Consider the following 20,150-nt stretch of genomic DNA (forward strand, 5'->3'; position numbering starts at 1 on the left):
TCAGAATTGTAAATGCTTATGGACTTAAACTTGGTTAGAATATGACTGTCCCAGAAATGTTAAAGCTAGTGATCTTTTTACCCATTCATTTAATCATTTATTCAATAACTCTGATCTTCCTGACCCTCAGTTTGTCCAGATCTCAAGCGGTTGTGAAGACGAACCGTGTATATAAAATACTTTCAGATATTAGAAACTAAAAAATACAAATGACAAAAAACCCCAGCTATTATAGCTGGAATTCAGTACTCTATTCTGCCTTCAGACCTACTACAGGACATGCTATCCTTTGCTGTTCCACGTATAGCAGAAATTCAGAGTTTTTCTAACAGGTATAGATCCCTATGCCTGATACTGTGTGGCAACCTTAGACTTGAGCTTTTACTCTTATCTCTCTCAGTTATTTTTTTGTTTTGTCTATAACCTAAATACCTACTGTCAACCTCTAATGTGAAACCTGGTGCATGATAACAATCCAATAATAGTTTCACCGTGAGTGGGAGTGCAGGCTGGTACAGTATTTTTGGAGGGTAGTGAGGCAGTATCTTTCAAAATTTTAAGTCTACATATCCTTCACTCCAACAGTTGTATCTCTAGGGATTTAGATATAGACGTATACATATTTCAGGGCGTTTACATTGCAGCCCGTCTGTAACAGAGAACAAAAACCTGAAAATAACTAAAAGTCCATCAATATTCGACTGGATATATAGATTATGTTTCTTATAATCAATGAAATACTATGCATACCAGGCATTAAAAAGAATAGAACGGATGTATGCATAAATTGACTGGGAAAATCAGTACCCAAGATAGATTGTAGGATACATATACTAACTGCTTTTGTATAAAATAGGAGATATCCATGTATGTACAAGTGTATAAACACCCACACACACAATAAGTATGAATGTGAGCAGTTGGAAAATATCTGGAAGAACCACACAAGGCACTGGAGAAGTGGGACTTAACTTTCATTCCATACCCTGTACTATTTGAATTCTTAAGTGTACCTACACGCTCATCGAACCTGCGCTACCGGCCCCCAGCTTAGGAGGGCACTGTGGTTCCCTGACTCTTGTTTAGTAATCAAACTACAGTCGGCCAGCCAGCGTGGTGACGTCATCACGACTGTCGGTGGCGCGTGCGCAGTAGTAAAGGGCCTGGGAACTGCGTGGGTTGCTGCCTATTCGCTTCCGGTCCGGGATCTTGTTTTGGCACCGAGGGCCCCGGGCTGGCGGCTCTGTCGCTCTTGCCGTTGGGTGGGCGGCATCTTGGGGCCCAGATGAGCCAGTGGCATCATGCCCGCGGCGCCTGGGGCCAGGGACGGGCGTTCTCTGGACGTAGCTCAGCCAAGAAGAAGCGCGGAAACCACGTCCCGGAAAGGTAATCCGCCTTGGCCCCTGGGCGTGGCCCTCCAGCTCGGAGCTCCCGGGCCTGGGCTCCATCTCCTGTGGTGTCTATCTGCCCCAGTCCCCGCCGAGCGCTTGGCCGGTCCGCCCTAGCTGGGAGGCACTGATGCTCTCGCTGCTCCGCCCACAGTATCTGATCATCTTTGAGGTTCTGATTTCTCCCCATTCTGTTAAAAGCGAGGCTCTGGCCATTGCTTTTCCGGTAAAATGCAGAGGGACGGCTTTTTAAGATGGGGCTGCCAGTGTTGGGGACACCCCTTAATTAGCAAATTGGAGTCTCCCACAATTCCTCGAGCCGTGTTATTTTGGCATAGCAAACGTGACTAATAAGGACCAAGTTCAAGTGAAAAAAACCCGCCAGGACGTCCGAACTTTCCACCGAAAAAGTTGATTTTATATTGTTTCCAGGAATCACAGGGATCACATACTGTTGCTTCCTAACACGTCTCATTTGAGACTGCTGCTTCTGTACAAAGGATTAATTTTGAGACCTTGCTCGTGTGTGCATTGAACTCTTGTATTCCTTGAGACTTTCCTTTCCTCCCATTTCCTACATCAAGTCCCCTTCATTTTATCTTCTGAGTATGTTTATTCTGTCAGCTTCTCTCTGTCAGCATCCTAAGACAGAATTTGCCTGATCTGTTGGCGGTTAGGTCCTAACTAGTGTACGCGTGTCTACTCTTGTTGCCTTCCAATCCATTCTTCCCACAAGAAGTCCTTTTAATAGACTAGTCCGAATATGGCTCATAAACATATACCAAAAACATTGTTTTAAGAATAAAAAGAAACTCTTTACACATGGTCTTTAAGACTCTGCATATTCTAGACTCCTCTCTTGCTTCTCCAGCCCCATCTTGTGCCACTTTTGTCATCACTTTCTGTGCTTCAGCTATACTGAATCAACAACCTTAGTTAACTAACTCATCCTAAGACATCATCTCAAATATCACTTTTCACTGTGACTCCTAACATTACAAAGTGAAGTTCACGGTCCCTTTTCTATCAGGTTGTCTTTTAAAATATGAACTTGAAGTTCCCTATTGACTGATTTTGATGGCATCACTTGTATAAGGACTAAAAATAAACTGTGAAGTGAAAGAATTGAATTTAAATTATTTCACTCAACAGGTTATGTATTAATGACGTCTTAGTAATCAGGATTAGTTTAGGTTTTATCAGGGATACAAAAGTACTGGCCAACTCTGGTTTTAGATCTGCCCTATTTGTTGAGACCTTTTCACTTAACTTTCATTCCATATCCTGTATGGACTTTCATTCCATATCCTGTATGAAAATGACATGTCAGTGTTGGTTCATTGATTCTAACAAATGGACCACAGTGGTTTGGAATGTTGATGGGGGAAAGCTGTGTGGGGTAAAGGAGAGAGGGTATGAGAGGGAACTCTGCTTTCTGTTGCCTTGTATCTAGGACAGTAGAAGTTGTTACTAGGTGCGGTTGAATAAGTGGAACAACAGAATTCAAAGCAAAGAGAAGAGGGCACCTATTGTGTGGGCTGTGGTTTCCATTTACAAGGAGCCTTCATTCTATGCAGGGAGATGGGCTAACATAAAGTTTGGCTAACAAAAAATGTATTAATAGGTGGAAAGACTACCTCCCAGTTGGACAACGGATGCCTGGGACTCGTTTCATTGCTTTCAAAGTTCCTTTGAAAAAGGTGAGCAAAAGTTGATTCAGTATTTCACAAATCCGAATTCATGATGTAGAACACTGGTGCTCGACCATGTCACACTCCATCCCCCCCCCTTTTTCCTTAAGTTTTTATTTTTTATAGTAATCTCTGTACACAATGTGGGGCTTGAACTCACGACCCAACGGTCAAGAGTCCCATGCTCAGGGGCGCCTGGGTAGCTCAGTTGGTTAAGTGTCTGACTCTTGATCTCAGCTCACATCTTGATCTCGGGGTCAAAAAAAAAGTGGGGGCGCCTGGGTGGTTCAATTGGTTAAGCATCTGCCTTTGGCTCAGGTCATGACCTTGGGGTCCTGGGATCGAGTCCATGTCAGGCTCTCTGCTCATCGGGAGCCTGCTTCTCCTTCTGCCTGCTGTTCTTCCTGCTTGTGCGTTCTCTCTCTGTGTCAGATAAATAAATAAAAAAGAGTCACATGCTCTACCAACTGAGCCAGCCAGGCAGCCCTCCATTTTCCCTTTTTAATAGCAAATACTTTGTTATATCCCCTTTACTCTTCTGAAATAAAATTCATAGATAAATACTACTTCCATACTTAATTTTAAAGAAAAAAAATCAATGTAATGCTGAAACCAATAATATAAACAATAAATAAAGTAACTTACAATAAAGTAATATGTATTAATTTCAATATGTAAATATTTGGGCATGACTATATTAGAAATAAAAACATAGTCATTTAACTTGCACCATGAATACAAAAACTGCAAATGCAGATTGAACTAGGTGGATTTTCTTGCCTTACTGGCAGGAATTTCCATGATAGTGAACAGCTCTTAGTAGATTTTCAAATAAAACAAAGTATATGACCTTTACTTGGCTGATACTGTGATTACTATCTTGGAAAATTCAAAGTACTTTAAAACTAGGCAAAAAAACTCTTGTATTTGTGAAATGAAGTTAGATTTTAAGGCTTAGATAATTATGAAACAGTTTTTCACCTGTATGAGCATTGAATAGGATATTCAAAAGTCATTCTCTGCGTGGCCGCTGAGGCACGATGTGGGGGGCAACAGCACCTACAGGCCGGTCACTGGGCTCTTGGAGGTGCAACAGAGCCTGTGAGGTGAAGATGAATGAAGATCGTCCTGACGTTTTCTGAAAACTCTCCGAGGATGGCTGCGATAAAACCACTAGGAGCACAACTGCATGAAATGAGCATTTAGGTAGCTGCGGGTGAATGTTCCAGTCCATAACTAAGGTGGTAGAAAATTCTTCATTGTCTCAAACGCATGCAATTGGAATGAAAAATGAAGAATTGGTTAAGAAGACATGAAGTGAAGCAGATGATGAAAATTGATATTTTTATTTAACACTGATCATTCACAGTAAGTTATGTAGAAAAATAAGTGTTGGAATACTTTTATTTTATTATCATTTTTTTTTAACATTTTACTTATTTATTTGAGAGAGAGAGCAAGAGAGCACAAGCAGGGGGAGGAGCAGAGGGAGAGGGAGAAGCAGACTCCCCGCTGAGTAGGGAGCCCGATGTGGGGCTCGATCCCAGGACCCTGGAATCATGACCTGAGCCGAAGGCAGACGCTTAACCGATTGAGCCACCCAGTTGCCCCTGTTTGAATACTTTTAATTGTAGGGCAGTAAAGTCTCTTATCTTAAAAAGAAGAAAAAAAGGTGTGAGACACATTTGTAGGATTGTATGAATTCGGCAAGATTTCTAGCATCCATGATCCGCATTGACTAAATGCTAATAAGACCTCTTCACTCCCATCATAACCAAACCGTCCGCCCCCAAAAAAGAACCCCAGTGCCCTGGATTAGTAAGTCAGGATTTCAGCATGGAAATTCTGAAAATTGTGTTTTTGTTTGAACTAAGGAAGGAATAGGTGGGAAAAGCATTTGGCCAGTATAAAAAAGGTGAGAAGAGACTCATGTCTCATTGAACTGCCCAGCATAGAATGGATTGGTATCTGAAAAAGCCCACTTTGAGTGTATTGGGAATTTATTTAATTTGTGACTCATAGGTCAGAGTTCCGTTCTTACCTATTGTGTCAGTTCTTCTGCATCTGGACTTAAAAACTAGTCTTTTCATATAGCTAAACATATGGTTCTTATTCACATCCATCAACACCAAGTGTGGTGCTGTTGAATAAGTTGAATAGTGTTTGGCATATAATAAATATGAGCAAATATGTGTGGAATGACACCCTCCCCCATTTGTGGTTACTGTGAATTATCTCCTGTATTTCTTCTTTTCTCTGTGAGACTGTCCTAATTCCCTAACTCCCTACTCCATGGCCTCTAAAAGTGGATTCCTGAGTTCTACCAGGGTCCCTGCTTAGCCCCTTGCCTAAAAGTGCATCAGCAAGATAGAAGATAGGAAGACTCTGCGGTTTCCCTTCCTCCACACAGCCACAAATCTTTCCTGTATGAGAGAGTGATAAAAAGCCTCCTCCTCACTCTGTAGACTCAGGTTATCTGTATTCAGCCTTGGGATTATTTAGGCACTGTAAAGGGAATTACAGAGCTGCATAATCACCCCAGTGCAGGTCTTATTCATGCTTAGAGTCAGGGAGTAAAATGTCACATTGGTTTCCTGTGTGTTTTATGGAAGTCAGCCAAAGAAAAGCAGCCCCAATACTTGACTGTCACTTCTCATGCACATTGGAATTTAAAATAGAGTATGTTAGGTGTCACATAAATGCCATGGCAAGAAATACCAAGGAATTCAAAGGAGGGGGAAATGATAACAGACAGGAAGCCTTCCTACAGGGTTTGTGACTTAAATTAGTTACCTAAAGTTAGTTGTTCACGTGGCTAGAGATGATATATGATCCATCAGCTCCAAGTCTGCAAGCAGCTTATGGAGAGATTGTATGTATGCCTTGTTGTAATTTACTCTTCAAAACTTTCACAGTATTATGTGGAAGACTCAACATCATCAATCTGTCAGATTTTCCTAAGTTTGTTATAAATTTAACATCATCTCAAGTAGGCCGATTCTACAACTCATAAAGAAAAGTAAACCTAAATAGCCAGGAAAATTCTGAAAAAGAAGAATAATGGTGGAAGTAGATCATGTAGCCCTGTCAGGTATTAAGGCTGTATTAAAAGTGTTGGTAGAGCATAGGGGATTTTTAGGGCAGTGAAACTATTCTGTGTGATACTATAAGGGTAAATACGTGTCATACATTGATCAAAACCCATGGAATGTACAATAGGTAGTGATTTGTAACATAAACTGTGGACTTTACTAGTGATTTGTAACATGAACTGTGGACTTTGAAAATGACATGTCAGTGTTGGTTCATTGATTCTAACAAATGGACCACAGTGGTTTAGAATGTTGATGGGGGAAAGCTGTGTGGGGTAAAGGAGAGAGGGTATAAGAGGGAACTCTGCTTTCTGCTCAGTTTTGCTTTGAACCTAGAACTGCTCTAAAAACTAGTTTATTAATTCCCCCCCCAAAGCATGTTGCTCGCATTTGAATAACCAAACAGATCCATGAGTAGAGTACATAAATAAGCCAAATACATAAAAGAATATTTAGCAATAAAAGCCACCCTTCGTATATATGAGTATTCAAGAAGTATTTAGGAGTACCTATTTAGGGGCACCTGGGTGGCTCAGTCGTTAAGCGTCTGCCTTTGGCTCGGGTCATGATCCCAGGGTCCTGGGATTGAGCCCCACATTGGGCTCCTTGCTCAGCAGAGAGCCTGCTTCTCCCTCTCCCACTCCCTCTGCTTGTGTTCCCTCTCTCACTGTGTCTTTCTCTGTCAAAATAAATAAATAAAATCTTAAAAAAAAAGGAAGTACCTATTTATAGGTGTTCCCCATGGAGCTGGAGATACAGTGGTGGGCAAAATTGATGCAGTCCCAGCCTTCTGGGAGTTAAAGTCTGGTTAGGAGATCAACATAAAACAAACACAGAAATAAATAGGTTAGAAGTGAGCTTATTTTCTTCCCTCTCATCTCTAGAAGAAAGGATTGTAACATAGCTTGTAAATTTCAGCGGAATGGAAACTTTGCTTTGAATCTCATTGTGTGTTGGCAGCACAAGGCTTGAATATATGGAAAAGGATTTTAAGCACATGTTTGCTCTTTCTTATTTCATTCTCTCTAACAGAGTTTTGAAAAGAACCTTGCTCCAGAAGAACGTTTTTCACCCTTGGATCTTTTTAACAAAATCCAAAAACAGAATGAAGAACTTGGACTAATTATTGATTTAACTTATACTCACCGCTATTATAAACCAGAGGTAAATGGAACCCTTCATTGAAAAGAACCTACTTTCTGATACTGTAATAATGCATAGTAATTCAGGAATTATCATCTTATGCTAAGGTGAATCCTGGCTTTATTCCATGGGTAATAATTCAAAAAGGGAACTTGGTGGTTTCCTTAAGTACGTATTTCTAATTGGTGTCTCAAAATGAGATTAAAGACATGAATTAAACTGCAATATAGGACAGTAGGCTATGTGCTGAAGAAATTTTATAAGCTTCCATGTTCCATATTTTGAAAATGAAATAAACTTTCAGTAAGAATAGTAGCAGCCCTAAAAGGAAAGAAATGAATAACCATTATGTCTTTAGCACTTATTTTAAGCAGTTGCCTGAGCATGTGAGTATCATGGTAAAAGACAACTGCTCTCTAAATTTCATGCTTTTCTTTTCCTAATATCTCTTGATAAAAGACAGAAGCCCATATGATCTGTTGGCCTATGTGGCATATCAATGGGATGGAATTATCCTTCTGACCAATTTCATGGCCTTGGACAACAGTAACACCCAATGTTTATTAATATTTGTAAATCAGTTTGCTATTTAAAAGGTACTTTTACATGCATTAACTTAGTTAATCCTCACAACAGTCCTTTGCTGATGAAGTAGTAGGAGTACTGGTATCTCCTGAGTGCTTACTCTGCGCTAAGCTCAGGGGATAGAGGATTATTACAGTTGCTAATTTTATAGATGATAAAACTTGAGTCTCAAAACAGGAAGATTTGACACTTGAATTCAGTTATTCCTCTTTTTTTTTATTGTGGTCAAATATACGTAAATAATTATCATCTTAACCAGTCATAAACATACAATTCAGTGGCATTAAATACATTCACAATGTTGTGTAACCATCATCACTGTCTATAACCAAAAGTTTTTCATCATTCTAAACAAAAACTACACCCATTAAACAAATAATTCCACTTCCTCTCCCTACAGCAGTAATCTCTATGCTAGTTTCTGTCTCTGTGAATTTGACTATTCTAGGTACTTCATATGAGTGGAATCCTACAGTATTTGTCCTTCTGTGTCTGACTGACTTCATTAAACATAATGTTTTCAAGGTTCATCCATGTAACAAAATGTCATTGCTTTTTATGGCTAATAAATACTCCATTATGTATACATTCCATATTTTGTTTATCCGTTAACCTTTGATGGACACTTCAGTTTTTTCCACTTTTTGGCTATTGTGAATAATGCTGCTGTGAATGATGGTATACCAGTATTGAGTCAGATCCCTGCTTTCAGCTCTTCTAAATGTATACATAGGAGTGGAAGTTCCTGGATCATATGGTGGTTCAATGTTTAGAAACCTTTGAGAAACCATCAAGCTGTTTTCCAGTGTCATTTTGTTTTTAAACAATTATCACAAATTTTAAACATACACAGAAGTAGACATAATACTGTGGGTAAACATTGTATACCCATGAACTCATCCAGCTTTAATCTTTATTAATTGATGGCTATCATGTTTCGCCTGTATATCTACTGGTTTCACCCCATTCCATATTATTTTGAAGCAGATACCATATATCATATAATTTCACCTGTACATTTTTGGTATATATATTTAAAATATAGGACTTTTATTTTTTACTGTCATTATTTAACATTATCCAGTCAGTACTCAAATTTTTTATTGTCTTCTAAATGTCATAAAAAAGGTTTTTTAAGAGTTTGAATTAAATCCAAATAAGGTCCACACTTTGCCTTTGATAATTAGGTCCCCGAAGTTCTATTTAGTCTGTAGATTCTCCTTCCATGTCTCTCTTACTTTCTTTTTTTTCCCCTGGTGAATTTTATTTTTTGAAGAAACCAGGTAGTTCATTCTGATTTGATGATTCCCTCTGCATGTGTTGTTAACATATTCTTCAATCCTTTTATTTCCTGTAAATTGGTAGTTGGACGTAGAGGCTTGATCAGATTCAGGCTTGAATTTTTTTTTTTTTTTTGCAAGACAGTTTCAGAGGTGATGATGTCTTCTGTGGAGACATAAAGTGATTATCTCTTTCTAGTAGTCACTGATGATTGATATCTACACCCGTTAATTCATTTGGGACTTCAGAAAATAGTGAATTCTATTCCTTTTTCATTTATTAGCTGGGTATTTCTATCAAGAGAAACTTCCCCTCATCATCTATTTGGTTGACCAGTTACAGAGGCATGGTTCTTTCCTTTTATTTAACAGGTATCAAAATAATGAGTTGATTCACTAATATCCTCCAGTGGTGACCAATAAATTTTATTTATTTACTTTTTGTATCACTGTGTACTTCATTGCAGTTATTATTCTCATTAAGGCACAAATGGAGGCCCTGTCTTTGCCCAGTTGCTTCTCAGTGTTTCTCATTAGAAACTCAGTGCTCCTGAGTCTTTTAGACATGACATTAGTTGTTTCTAGGCTTTTTCTGTCGTCAGGGCTAGGAAATGTATATGTTTATTTTTAATATAAAATAAATATAGGTTCATACTGGTACTTTCCATTTAAATTCAGAACTATAGGATTTTCACTTAACCACTTTTATTGGTGTCTAATTTCTCCCACCCCAAGAATACCGGTTCTCAACAGTGCCTGCAGTTTGCTTTATCTTACAATTCAAATCCAAGTTTTTCTGATGCTGTTCTACTGTTCTGCTTAAATCACAGCTGCTTTATGACCCTTAAAATATAAAACAATAAGTAGAACTACTTATATAATTCATCATTTTATATGCATTCATTCACATGGACTTGGCTTTCAGGCTTGTATGCCTATTGCCTATCCATTCTGTAGGGGCTTTTTTGTTTTTTGTTTTTTACCATTCTGTAGTTTTAATGAAAGTCAGATGATACTTCCTGGTTGGAAAGGCCTGGGGAAAAAATGGCTCTTTTATCAGAATTACTGACAGACTATATTAATAATCTCTTGGTTTATAGTCTGGCTTCTCTGATTATTTTTTACTTCTTTCCTTACAAATGAAATAATACACATTTTCATGGTTTTGCCTTACAGGACTTACCAGAAACTATTCCTTACATAAAAATTTATACAATTGGGCATCAGGTGCCTGATGATGACACTATTTTTAAATTCAAATGTGCTGTTAATGAGTTTTTAAAAGAAAATACAGATAACGGTGAGTTTGGTTTTTTTTCTCTTACCTGAACTTTGGTATGCATTTTGAATAGGTTTGGGATTTTTACTATTTTTAATAGTTTTACCATTAGGCCTGTTGTATATGGTAATGTTAAGGTAGAAGTGTCAGATGGTGCAGGTAGAGTGAGGTGTTTTTCCTTTTATAGTCACAAATTAGTTTGAGAAGTGGTTTTAATGAGAAATGTGAATGAACTAGCTTCCTCCTCTCTCTCTAAAATATGTGACTGGGAAATATATACTAAAATAAAAACATTCTTTTGTCTTATTTATTGGTTCAGAGGTGAGAGGCGGGGGGGAAAAGGTCAAGGGTGTCAGGGTATTGGGTCAGAGGTATGGGGAGCATGGCTTGTGTGACCCTCTGCTGAAAACAAGGAGAAACGATGTCAAGGTCTTAGGGTATATAAGAAAGACAACAAAAGGAAAAGTTTGGAGACGGAGCCCTGGAAGCAGAGCAAAGCAAGGCGCGCCAGTGGGGCAGCGTCCCCATCGTGCACATTTCAGATATTCCTGCCGGTTTTCCCTTTTGGGCACAGACGCAGGGGTACACGACCACCTCTCATTCAGACAGAAGGGCTTTAAAAAGCTGGTGTTTCTTGTTCCTGCCTTAAGATCTACCTTACTGTGTGGGAAATAGATCTTAGTAAGCTATTAGCTTCTGAATTTTAAGGATCCACCTACCTATTTCTGGCATCTGGCTATCAGAAAGAATGTGGTATTTGCCATATTTTAAGACTGAGGAATCCTTTGTCTTTGGAAAGCCACTGACTTACAGGACCAAGTGCTCATTTTGTTCTTTTTCTAACTTTAGCTTGAGGAGTGTATGTTTTGTTAAATAAGTATGACAGAGTAAATATTCCATATATACACATACACACATAAACGGAGTAGGGGAGAAAAAATAGAGATGGAGGTGGGAAAATAGGGGGTGGGAGGTGAGAGAGAAAGAGATGGGAATTTTAAGGTAATTTTTCAAACTATAACCTGGTTGCCTAACGCAGGCACTAGGTCTTAAGTATCTTAGGGCCTGTTTCCAGATCTTGCCCATACTTTAAAACTTGAGAGGCTCGGCCCTGCCTCTGACAACCACGTCGTCTAAGGAGGAGGTCGATTCTGTGATTGGTGTTACCGTGTCTCAGAAACATTACCTCGTGAGACGGGAGGCGTTAGGGAGCAACTGCCGTCCTGCCTGCGGCATCCCGGCTCCCGCGCGTGCAGCTGCCCTCCGGTACCCCTTCTGTTCTGCGAGGGCTAGAGGCCCGTCCGAGGCCGCGTGAACGGCTCTGCAGATCCTGTTTGTTGCCGTGCTGCCCCGTGCTGGTCGTCTGCCTGTGTTGTGCTGACTTCGCTGTGCTCTCTGCCCTGGCGGTCTCGGGAGCTTGCTTAGGATCCGTGTTGGCTACCTCTGCTCTAGGCCCCTCCCACAGATACCAGGCTCCCCGATGAAGAGGAGGACACTAGACTGTCCACTCCCTAGAACTGGTAGAGACTCAGAAAATATGTTGATTCGGTACATGCCGAGAGCCTTTTAGATTTGTGGGTAGGGCACGGGGATATAGAGGTGATAGTGGTCTCTGTTCATTAGAAACTAACAGTTACCTGGGAAGTTAAATGGGTGGCACCTATAAGACAGTGGGTTAATTATAATAAAAGAATTAAGTGCAACAGGAATATGGAGGAGAGGTTGAGGGAGGCCTGACTGAGGAGACAGCATTTGAGCTGGGCTGTGGGGAAGAGGATTTTGCCAGCATGAGAAAAGGAATGTCCTGGTTTGGGGAACAGGTGCAAAAGGCATAGGCCTTGACCTTGTGCCCGGGAGTAGCAGCCTCTGGAATGACCAGAGGATAGTGTGAAAGGGCGTAGAATTCACATGTTCATTTTCAACAAACATTTACAGGACACTTTTTAAGCTAAAGGCACTGTTCTAGGAAGCAGGAACAGAAGAAGGTTCTTGCCCTTTTATACTCTGCATTCTAGTGGGGGAGGGGGATAAGTAACTATATGAAATGTCAGATGGTGATAAGGTGCTTTGGAGAATTAGCAAACAGGATTCAGAAGTGACGGCGTGTGTTGGGTGATCAGGGAAGGCCTCTATTAAGATGTCATTTGAGTAGAGCCTTAAAAGAAGTGAGGAACCATTGGCTATCTGGGGAGTTTGGGGGGACACTGTTCTAAAGCAGAGGTAATAGTAGGTGCAGAGCCCCTGAGGCATGACTATGCTGGCATGTTTGAGTAAGGAGGCCAGTGTAGCTGGAGTGGGGAACGTGTGTGTGGTCAGGGTGTAGAAAATGGGATCTGAGAGGCCGGCAGGGGGCAGGAGGAGGTCCCTCTAAGTCCTAGTTTGAATCATTGTAGTCTTATAGTTCAGTTGGAGAGATTGATGATACCGTTTATAAAGAGTTCTAAATGCTGTGCTAAGTGGAGATTTTTAAGCAAGGGAGCAACCCTACGAGTTTATATTTTAGGAAGATCACATCTTCTATATGAAGGGTCACTTGAAATAGACAAAATTTAGAGGTAGGGAGATAGTAACCTGGGCAGGAGATGGTGAGTGCTTTCCTACCAGACACCTCCTAGTCACAGATACACATTTTGCAGAGATCAACTACACCTGATCGTTTTTTATTTAATTTCTCACATAATTTTTTAATTTATTTTATTTTTTAAGATTTTGTTTATTCATTTAAGACAGAGAGATGGCAGAGAGAGAACATGAGCAAGGGGAGAGGCAGAGAGAGAGGGAGAAGTAGGCTCCCTGCTGAGCCAGGAGCCCAACATGGAGCTCAATCCCAGGACCCGGAGATCATGACCTGAGCCCCTGAGCCGAAGGCAGACACTTCCCCATCTGAGCCACCCAGGCGCCCCTTGCGTAATTTTTTTTAATGATGGACTAAGAAATACTATGGCACAGGTTGGAAAAATCTTAGACTTGATTCTAGTCTTTGTTCTGTCTGCCTGCTGTGCAGCTTGGGCTTACATCTCCAATTCTCACTTTTTCATCATAAAATATGAACAGTGCTGCTTCCCCGGGTGCTTCACCAGCACACAGACTGTGGTGTGTGAGAAGCAGCAAATGAGAGAAGGGACGGAAGCGCTTTGGGGATTCGTGAGTCCCGCAGAAACTGTTCTTTTTCATATTCAGTATCCAAAGAAAAGGCATTTGATTTGTCTCACTCAAAAACAAGTTTCATTCTTCTAGCCTGTTTTTTTTTTCTTTTTGCTCTCATTTTCTATAATTAAATCAGTTGCTGATGGACATTCTATATTAAGAAGCTGGGTTCCTCTCAATGCCCTTTTAGCTGTTAGTACCTGACCAGGCCTTCTCCAGTTTACACGATTGCAGCTAAGAGGGGCTATGCAGAATTTCTCAGAGTCAGTGAATTTCTGCTTTATGTTAGATAATTCTTTATAGTGTATTCCTAAAATAACACACTCTTTATCAGTTATTCCTCTTCAGGGGAGTGGTAGTGTTGTGGCAACTAATAAATGGTACTCTAAAGAAAATTGTAGAATTTGTTTTAAGTGTATCTACTTCACTTACTTAAACTCTCTATTCCTTGTTTTGTAGACAAACTCATTGGTGTTCATTGTACCCATGGTTTAAACAGGACTGGCTATCTCATCTGCAGGTGAGTTGCCAACCCCAAAAGACAGACCACGTATAAGTTGTTTTGTTTACAATAGTAGCATAAGCTAGTTGCAAAAAATGCAGTCGGTATTGAAAGGTATGAAGTAGAAAGCAGTCTTGCTCCTCACCCAAAGATTACCACCAGTAATAATTTAGTACGTATTTTTTCAGACTTAAAAATGCAGAGAGGTACAAGTATATACGTGTAATTTAATGGTGTAATATTTTAGATACCCTGTTTTATAATTTAATATATCGTGGGCATCTTCCTGTGAAAGTATTTGGAAACCTTATTATTTTTTAGAAGCTGCATTGTTCCTTTGCTTCCTGATGAACGTAAAAGTCAGAAGTTTTTAATATTTTAAAACACTGAATCGGTGAACATTCCTGTATGAACAGATTTGAATATATATGCTATTTTCTCAGATAATTTCACTCAGAATGGAATCTCTGAATCAAAGAATTTATACATTTGTTCATTCAGGAAAGACTGAGCATCTGTTCTCTGTAAGCACCATGCTGGGTGCTAGCAGAAAGACTTCAGAGACTTGACTTGCTTTTTGAGAACTCTTTAACAGTCTAGAGAGAGTAGACGTTCAGGAATCACATGAATGCATGTGGAATTAGAGCTCTGACAAATGCCAAGGAGAGGGACATAGTACATAAGAGCATGTTAATAGGAGGGATTTGACCTTGGCATGGAGAATACAGAATGTTTCTTTGGGGATGTTTGGGCTGATATCTGAAGGATGTTAAGGTATTAACCTGTTAGACACTGGGGAGAGAATTCTGGGCATAAGGAACAGCAAAGACTAATAATAGGAAAGCATATGCTGTGTTGGAACGAGCCAGGGAGGCTGGGCCATGGGAAATACGGTGTTAAAATGGAGCTGAAAAGTTCAAAAAAAAAAAAAAAAGGTTGGAGGTGGGAGTGCCTGGGTGGCTCAGTCGGGAAAGCATGTGACTCTTGATCTCAGGGTCATGAGTTTGAGACCCGTGTTGGGTGTGTAGATTACTTTTTTTTTTTTGAGATCAGTTTAAAAAAAAAGTTTAAAATGAGCTGGAGGGGCACCAGGCTGACTCAGTCAGAAGGGCATGTGACTCTTGATCTTGGGGTCTTGAGTTCAAGCCCCATATGGGGCATAAAGATTACTTTAAAAAAAGTTTAAAATGGAGCTGGAAGTATGGGGAAGAGCTAGATCATGCGGGTCTGTGTTTAGACTTTATCTTAAGAGTAACTGAAAACCACTGAACTTTTTGTGTTAAGGGTGAGTATATAGAACATAATCAAATTTGCATTTTCAAGCCATTGTTTTGCTGCTAACTGGAGAATATGCTGCGGGGGCTGGGGGAAGAATGGAAGCAAGGAGAAAAGTTAGGCTTTTGTAGAAATCAAGGCATGATGGTGGCTTGGACCAGGGTGTGGTGGTCATTTGGGTAGAAGGATGTGGACATATTCTAGAGATGCACATTGTTAGGACTTGGTAGTATGTTGCAGATGAGGGTGAGGGAGAAAATGGCTGGCAGTGAGAGTGACTCCTAAGCTGCTTCTGGCCCATACAGTTGGTTAGATGGTACTTAGATTTGATGTTAATATTTTTCCCAATTTGTTTTTTGCTATTGGTTCCTGATAAATACTCTGTCATATTGTCTCCTGTTTCTAGTATACAAAACACTTTGATAAAAATGACTGTTGTGGGGCACCTGGGTGGCTCAGTGGGTTAAACGTCTGCCTTCAGCTCAGGTCATGATCCCGGGGCCCCAGGATTGAGCCCCATGTTGGGCTCCCTGCTCACCGAGGAGTCTGCTGCTCCCTCTTCCTCTGCCCCTCCCCCCTGCTCTGCTCGCTATCTCTCTCTCAAATGAATAAATTAAAAACAAAACCAAAAAAACAAAAATGACTTGTATTTTTTATCAGATACCTTTTTAACGTCTGCCAGTTTGGTCCTGTATTTTCTTTTTCATTTATTAATTAAATTGTGTTAACGTAAATAATTATATTAATAGATTTGCTAAAGTTGGGTCATCCTTGGAATAAAGTCTTTTTGTGGTCATGATATATCATTCTTTAATAATTATTGGATTAGATGTGCTAATATTTTCTTAGGATTTTTAGATCTATATTTGTAAGTGAAATTGGACCTTTTTTGAAAACACTTGATTTTTTTCTTTTCGTATATATAAATGACTTGAATTATGTTGTTTTATTAGATATTTGATTGATGTACAAGGCATGAGGCCAGATGATGCAATTGAATGTAAGTATGAGGGTTGTCACTATTTTTTCCTCTTTATAAAAGTTGAAGGTGGAAATGTAGATGAATTTCTCAAATTTTAGAAAAAAGAAATGTTTGTAATTCATTTGCTCTGACACAATGCATTCTTTTGCCAAAAGTTTATAAAGGGATGTATCTGGAAATGGTGAGGTATAACTGCCTGAATAATTAGTCAGTGGATTTCAGCTTTGATCTGCTTTCTCTGGGAAAGATTTGCTATTTGTACAGTGATTTCTAACAGTTCATCCACTCTTCAGTATTCAATAGGTGCCGCGGACATTGCTTGGAAAGACAAAACTACATTGAAGACCTTCAGAAAGGTCCCATCAGAAAGTAAGTTGCATTTTTTATGTGAGATCTCTGGTTAGGGAGATCTTTTTTTATATCATTTAAGCTGCACATATCCATTCTTCTTGTAGCTTATTTACTTGCTCGGGGAACCCTAAAGAAACAGGGAGGGGAGGATGGATTGTTATTTTCATGGGCCGAAATATCCTTAACTAAATTGGCTACAGAATTTGGAAACCAGTAATACTGTGTGGGAATGTTCTCTTTGAGGAATTGGGATTCCAGTGTATCCAGATCAAGTGGTTTTGAAGATGCAACACATATGATGGAACCAGTCCACACCACTATTAAGTCTGTTAACCAAGGACATTGGTATAACCTACATCAGACCCAAGGTTACCCAGTACCTTCTCGGCATTTCCACACCCAGACCCAGGATTTGCAGCAGTCAGTAAGGTATCTCTGCTGTTCCCTTTTCTAGAATTGAAATAGAAATTTATATTGTAAATTATTGCAAACACTTGAGAATGGTGAGAATTGATGTTTTCTAGCTGATCACTGTCAGCTGATTAGAGGTATCATTTGCTCCATATTTTGCATTCAGGGCTGGAAAATAAAGTATAGGATGGGGAGGAATATGTGACTTTTCAGAGGCAGTTGGGAAAAGGACCTAGAAAATTGTATTGATTCTAAACTTAGTTTAAGCCAACAATTTGATGTGATTACCAAAAAGGATCTTGCATTCTTAGGCTCTATTAATAGTATAGTTTGCAGAATAAAGAAGGTTCTTATTTAAAGAGTAAATAAAAATTATAGGAAAAAGTAGTAAAATTCCAGTATGATGTAATAAATTTACCGATCTTGCTTTTGAAGCAGTTAAATTTCAGTCTTAATTTTCCAAATTTGTTGCATGTGTAGTTAATAATTAGAATTTCTACACTTTATAGTTAATTTATATATGTATTTATAAAGTGAAAGCAGCTTTCTGTTTTTTAAAAATAAATACCTTAATACTGTCTCACATCTCCCCAACTGTAAGACTTGGGGAGAAAGTATTTGATTAGAAAAGTGTGGGCATTTATCTCTGTAGGGAAAGGTTGGAATAGCTCGGGAACCTACTGTGTGCCAAGGTGTTGTGGTAGGTAATTTAAATATGTTGTCTTAATTTACCTTGAAAACAAGCCATGAAAATGGAAGGTATTACCTCCATTTTATAAAGAAGTAAGTAATCCAGAGATGAAGCAATTTATCTAAGGTTGTACAAGCAGAAGACAGTAGAACCAGAGTGTCTGTATTATTTTATGAAGCTTTTTAATATATTTTACTAAAACTAATAATAATTCATTACTTTTTCTTTTAAGAAAATTTTCACAGAACCAGAACGTTTACCAGAGAGGCCATGTCCCTCCTCCTGGTCCCCCTGGAGAGGACTACTCACAAAGGCGGTACTCTTGGAATAGAAAGCCGAACGCCAGTCAAGCAGCCCAGAATACAGTGTGGTACCCTGGCACTTACTACAGACTGCCGTGTCCGACCTATTGCGGATGGACTGAATGACACAAACCTGTCCTGGAAATCGCTCTGCAGATAGAGCAGGACTGAAGACCAGCTGGAGTGACTTTTTATAAGATCAGGTCAAATGAGGTTTATAATCTGTTTTATTGCTCCCTCATGTGTTCAAACTTAAAGGAAAATTACATTGATACTTACCTCTTGGCTGATAAACTTGCAGTATTTGCAACAGTAAAGGAAATAATCTGTCACTCAGTCTTAAATTTTTTAAAAGGAAGATGGTATTTTAGAACTGAGAAAGTAATAAAGAATTGCCCTTGTAAATTATTTTCTTAAAAATTCTGTCTTCCTTATCGATGTATTTCTTTCTGACTAGACTTGTGATAGTGTATGTGCGGAAATTTCTGGTGTTTTTGTCGTGTTCTATTACCCAATCATTAAGGCTATCGTTTTTTCCCCCTAACTGTTCAAGATTTCTATTAAAAACCTACCTAAGAGACAATCTCTTTAAAATCTATATGAAATTAGTGATGGTATTTTTGTGATTAGACGTTTCTTTCTTTGGCAGTCTGTTGTGGGACTTGACCAACTTCTTTCACTGAATTGTCAGATATGCCATCTAACACAAGAATGGATAAACTTTTAGGTAAATTGATGGTCATATGGGTAAGAGGAACTGATAAACCAGAATGCTGGTTAATTTACCTGACAGGGTAATTGTTATCAACTGGGTAGAACTATTCAGAAAACTTGAAAACTTCTATAGACTACAAAAGTTCTTTAATGAACAGAATAGGCTACAACACGTAAAGCCTGGGATATCTGGAAGACTTGTGGACAAGGATGGCTCCTTGTTTTATTGCTTCTCTGTTGAACCTGCTGGGATCTTTTTCCACGTGCCTCATGGTGGAGTGGTGCCTCGACCTTGACTTTCTCTAAGTTATCTTTTCTGCTGGTATACCTCTGGAACATATAGATGGATCACTTGGGAGGTGTTAAATATTTTTAGCTGCAGAGGAAGCCAGAGACCTTAAGTTTGCTCCAGAAAGTGTCTCACCAGCATGACATCATAAGCCTCAGTAGATATTCAATGAATACTGGGGCAGCGTGGCTTCATTTTTTTAAGGCCTCTGACTTTGCAGATTTGTATCCTAGACTGTCTCCTACTGCACGCGACCGGCATTTTCTTTATCCTCTTTTCCATATGAACATACGAACAACATGTGGACCGCAGGGAAGTGCTCTAGCTCAACCAGGCCCCTGGCCTGTGAGTCATTAGCCCAGTCACACCGCTCCTCCTCATCTGAGCGATAGCTCAGGCATGAAGTGTTCCTCTGCCTGCCACATGTGACAGAGGTACAGAAGTCCTTCCTGAAAGGCTGCTCTTGTGCAAGTGTTGCCCAGGATATACCGTGAAGGCTCACGTGGACTGAAACTGGAGCCGGACAGCTAACTGGTGGGCCATAAAAGAACAAGCAGGGGCAGGCATGGGATTCCAGCTACTCTGATAGTTTTCCTTGGCAAGCAGTTTCTGAGGAGGACATTGCCAGCAGAAGTGCCATCATCAGAGGTACTGCTACCTTCAGAAGATGTGACCCTATCGTCCCCTCTGTCCCCTTCCCATTTCAGTCGTCAACATGGTTTGTTAAAAAACTAGACTCCTTAAAAACAAAACAAACTAGGCTCCTCTTGCTCTCTCAGGTCTCATTTATTCTTCACCACCCTAGAGCTCTGGCTTCTGCTAGTACCGTACCCACTGAGTCCTCTGGCTAAAGGGACCAGTGACTTCCGTTTTTTTAAAGGTCTTCAGTAGCCTTTTAAGCTTTTAAAGTTTTCACTTTTATTTAAAAAACACATATGAGTAGTTTAAAATTCAAATAGTTCGGGGCACCTGGGTGGCTCAGATGCTGTCTTTGGCTCGGGTCATGGTCCCAAGGTCCTGGGATCGAG

The 20,150-nt window shown here is 39.8% G+C and overlaps 1 protein-coding gene across 1 annotated transcript; it reads left to right on the plus strand.

Annotated features, from left to right (window-relative positions):
* Positions 1-1,150: 1,150 nt before the first annotated feature.
* Positions 1,151-18,531, plus strand: DUSP11 (dual specificity phosphatase 11). The gene is made up of 9 exons (XM_027621292.1): positions 1,151-1,386; positions 3,013-3,088; positions 7,204-7,335; positions 10,356-10,479; positions 14,065-14,125; positions 16,336-16,382; positions 16,658-16,733; positions 16,959-17,144; positions 18,050-18,531. The coding sequence occupies exons 1-9, from the start codon at positions 1,286-1,288 to the stop codon at positions 18,243-18,245; spliced, it is 999 nt and encodes a 332-aa protein (XP_027477093.1). The 5' UTR covers positions 1,151-1,285; the 3' UTR covers positions 18,246-18,531.
* The last annotated feature ends 1,619 nt before the right edge of the window (positions 18,532-20,150 follow it).

This window comes from Zalophus californianus, chromosome 8 (genome assembly GCF_009762305.2).
Source record: "Zalophus californianus isolate mZalCal1 chromosome 8, mZalCal1.pri.v2, whole genome shotgun sequence".
NCBI classification, from domain to species: domain Eukaryota; kingdom Metazoa; phylum Chordata; class Mammalia; order Carnivora; family Otariidae; genus Zalophus; species Zalophus californianus.

Coding starts and splice junctions, on each gene's coding strand:
- DUSP11 (XM_027621292.1), top strand. CDS start 1,286: ATGAGCCAGTGGCATCATGCCCGCGGCGCCTGGGGCCAGGGACGGGCG. Junction 3,089..7,203: donor TCAAAGTTCCTTTGAAAAAG/GTGAGCAAAAGT, acceptor TCTCTCTAACAG/AGTTTTGAAAAGAACCTTGC. Junction 10,480..14,064: donor AAAAGAAAATACAGATAACG/GTGAGTTTGGTT, acceptor CTTGTTTTGTAG/ACAAACTCATTGGTGTTCAT.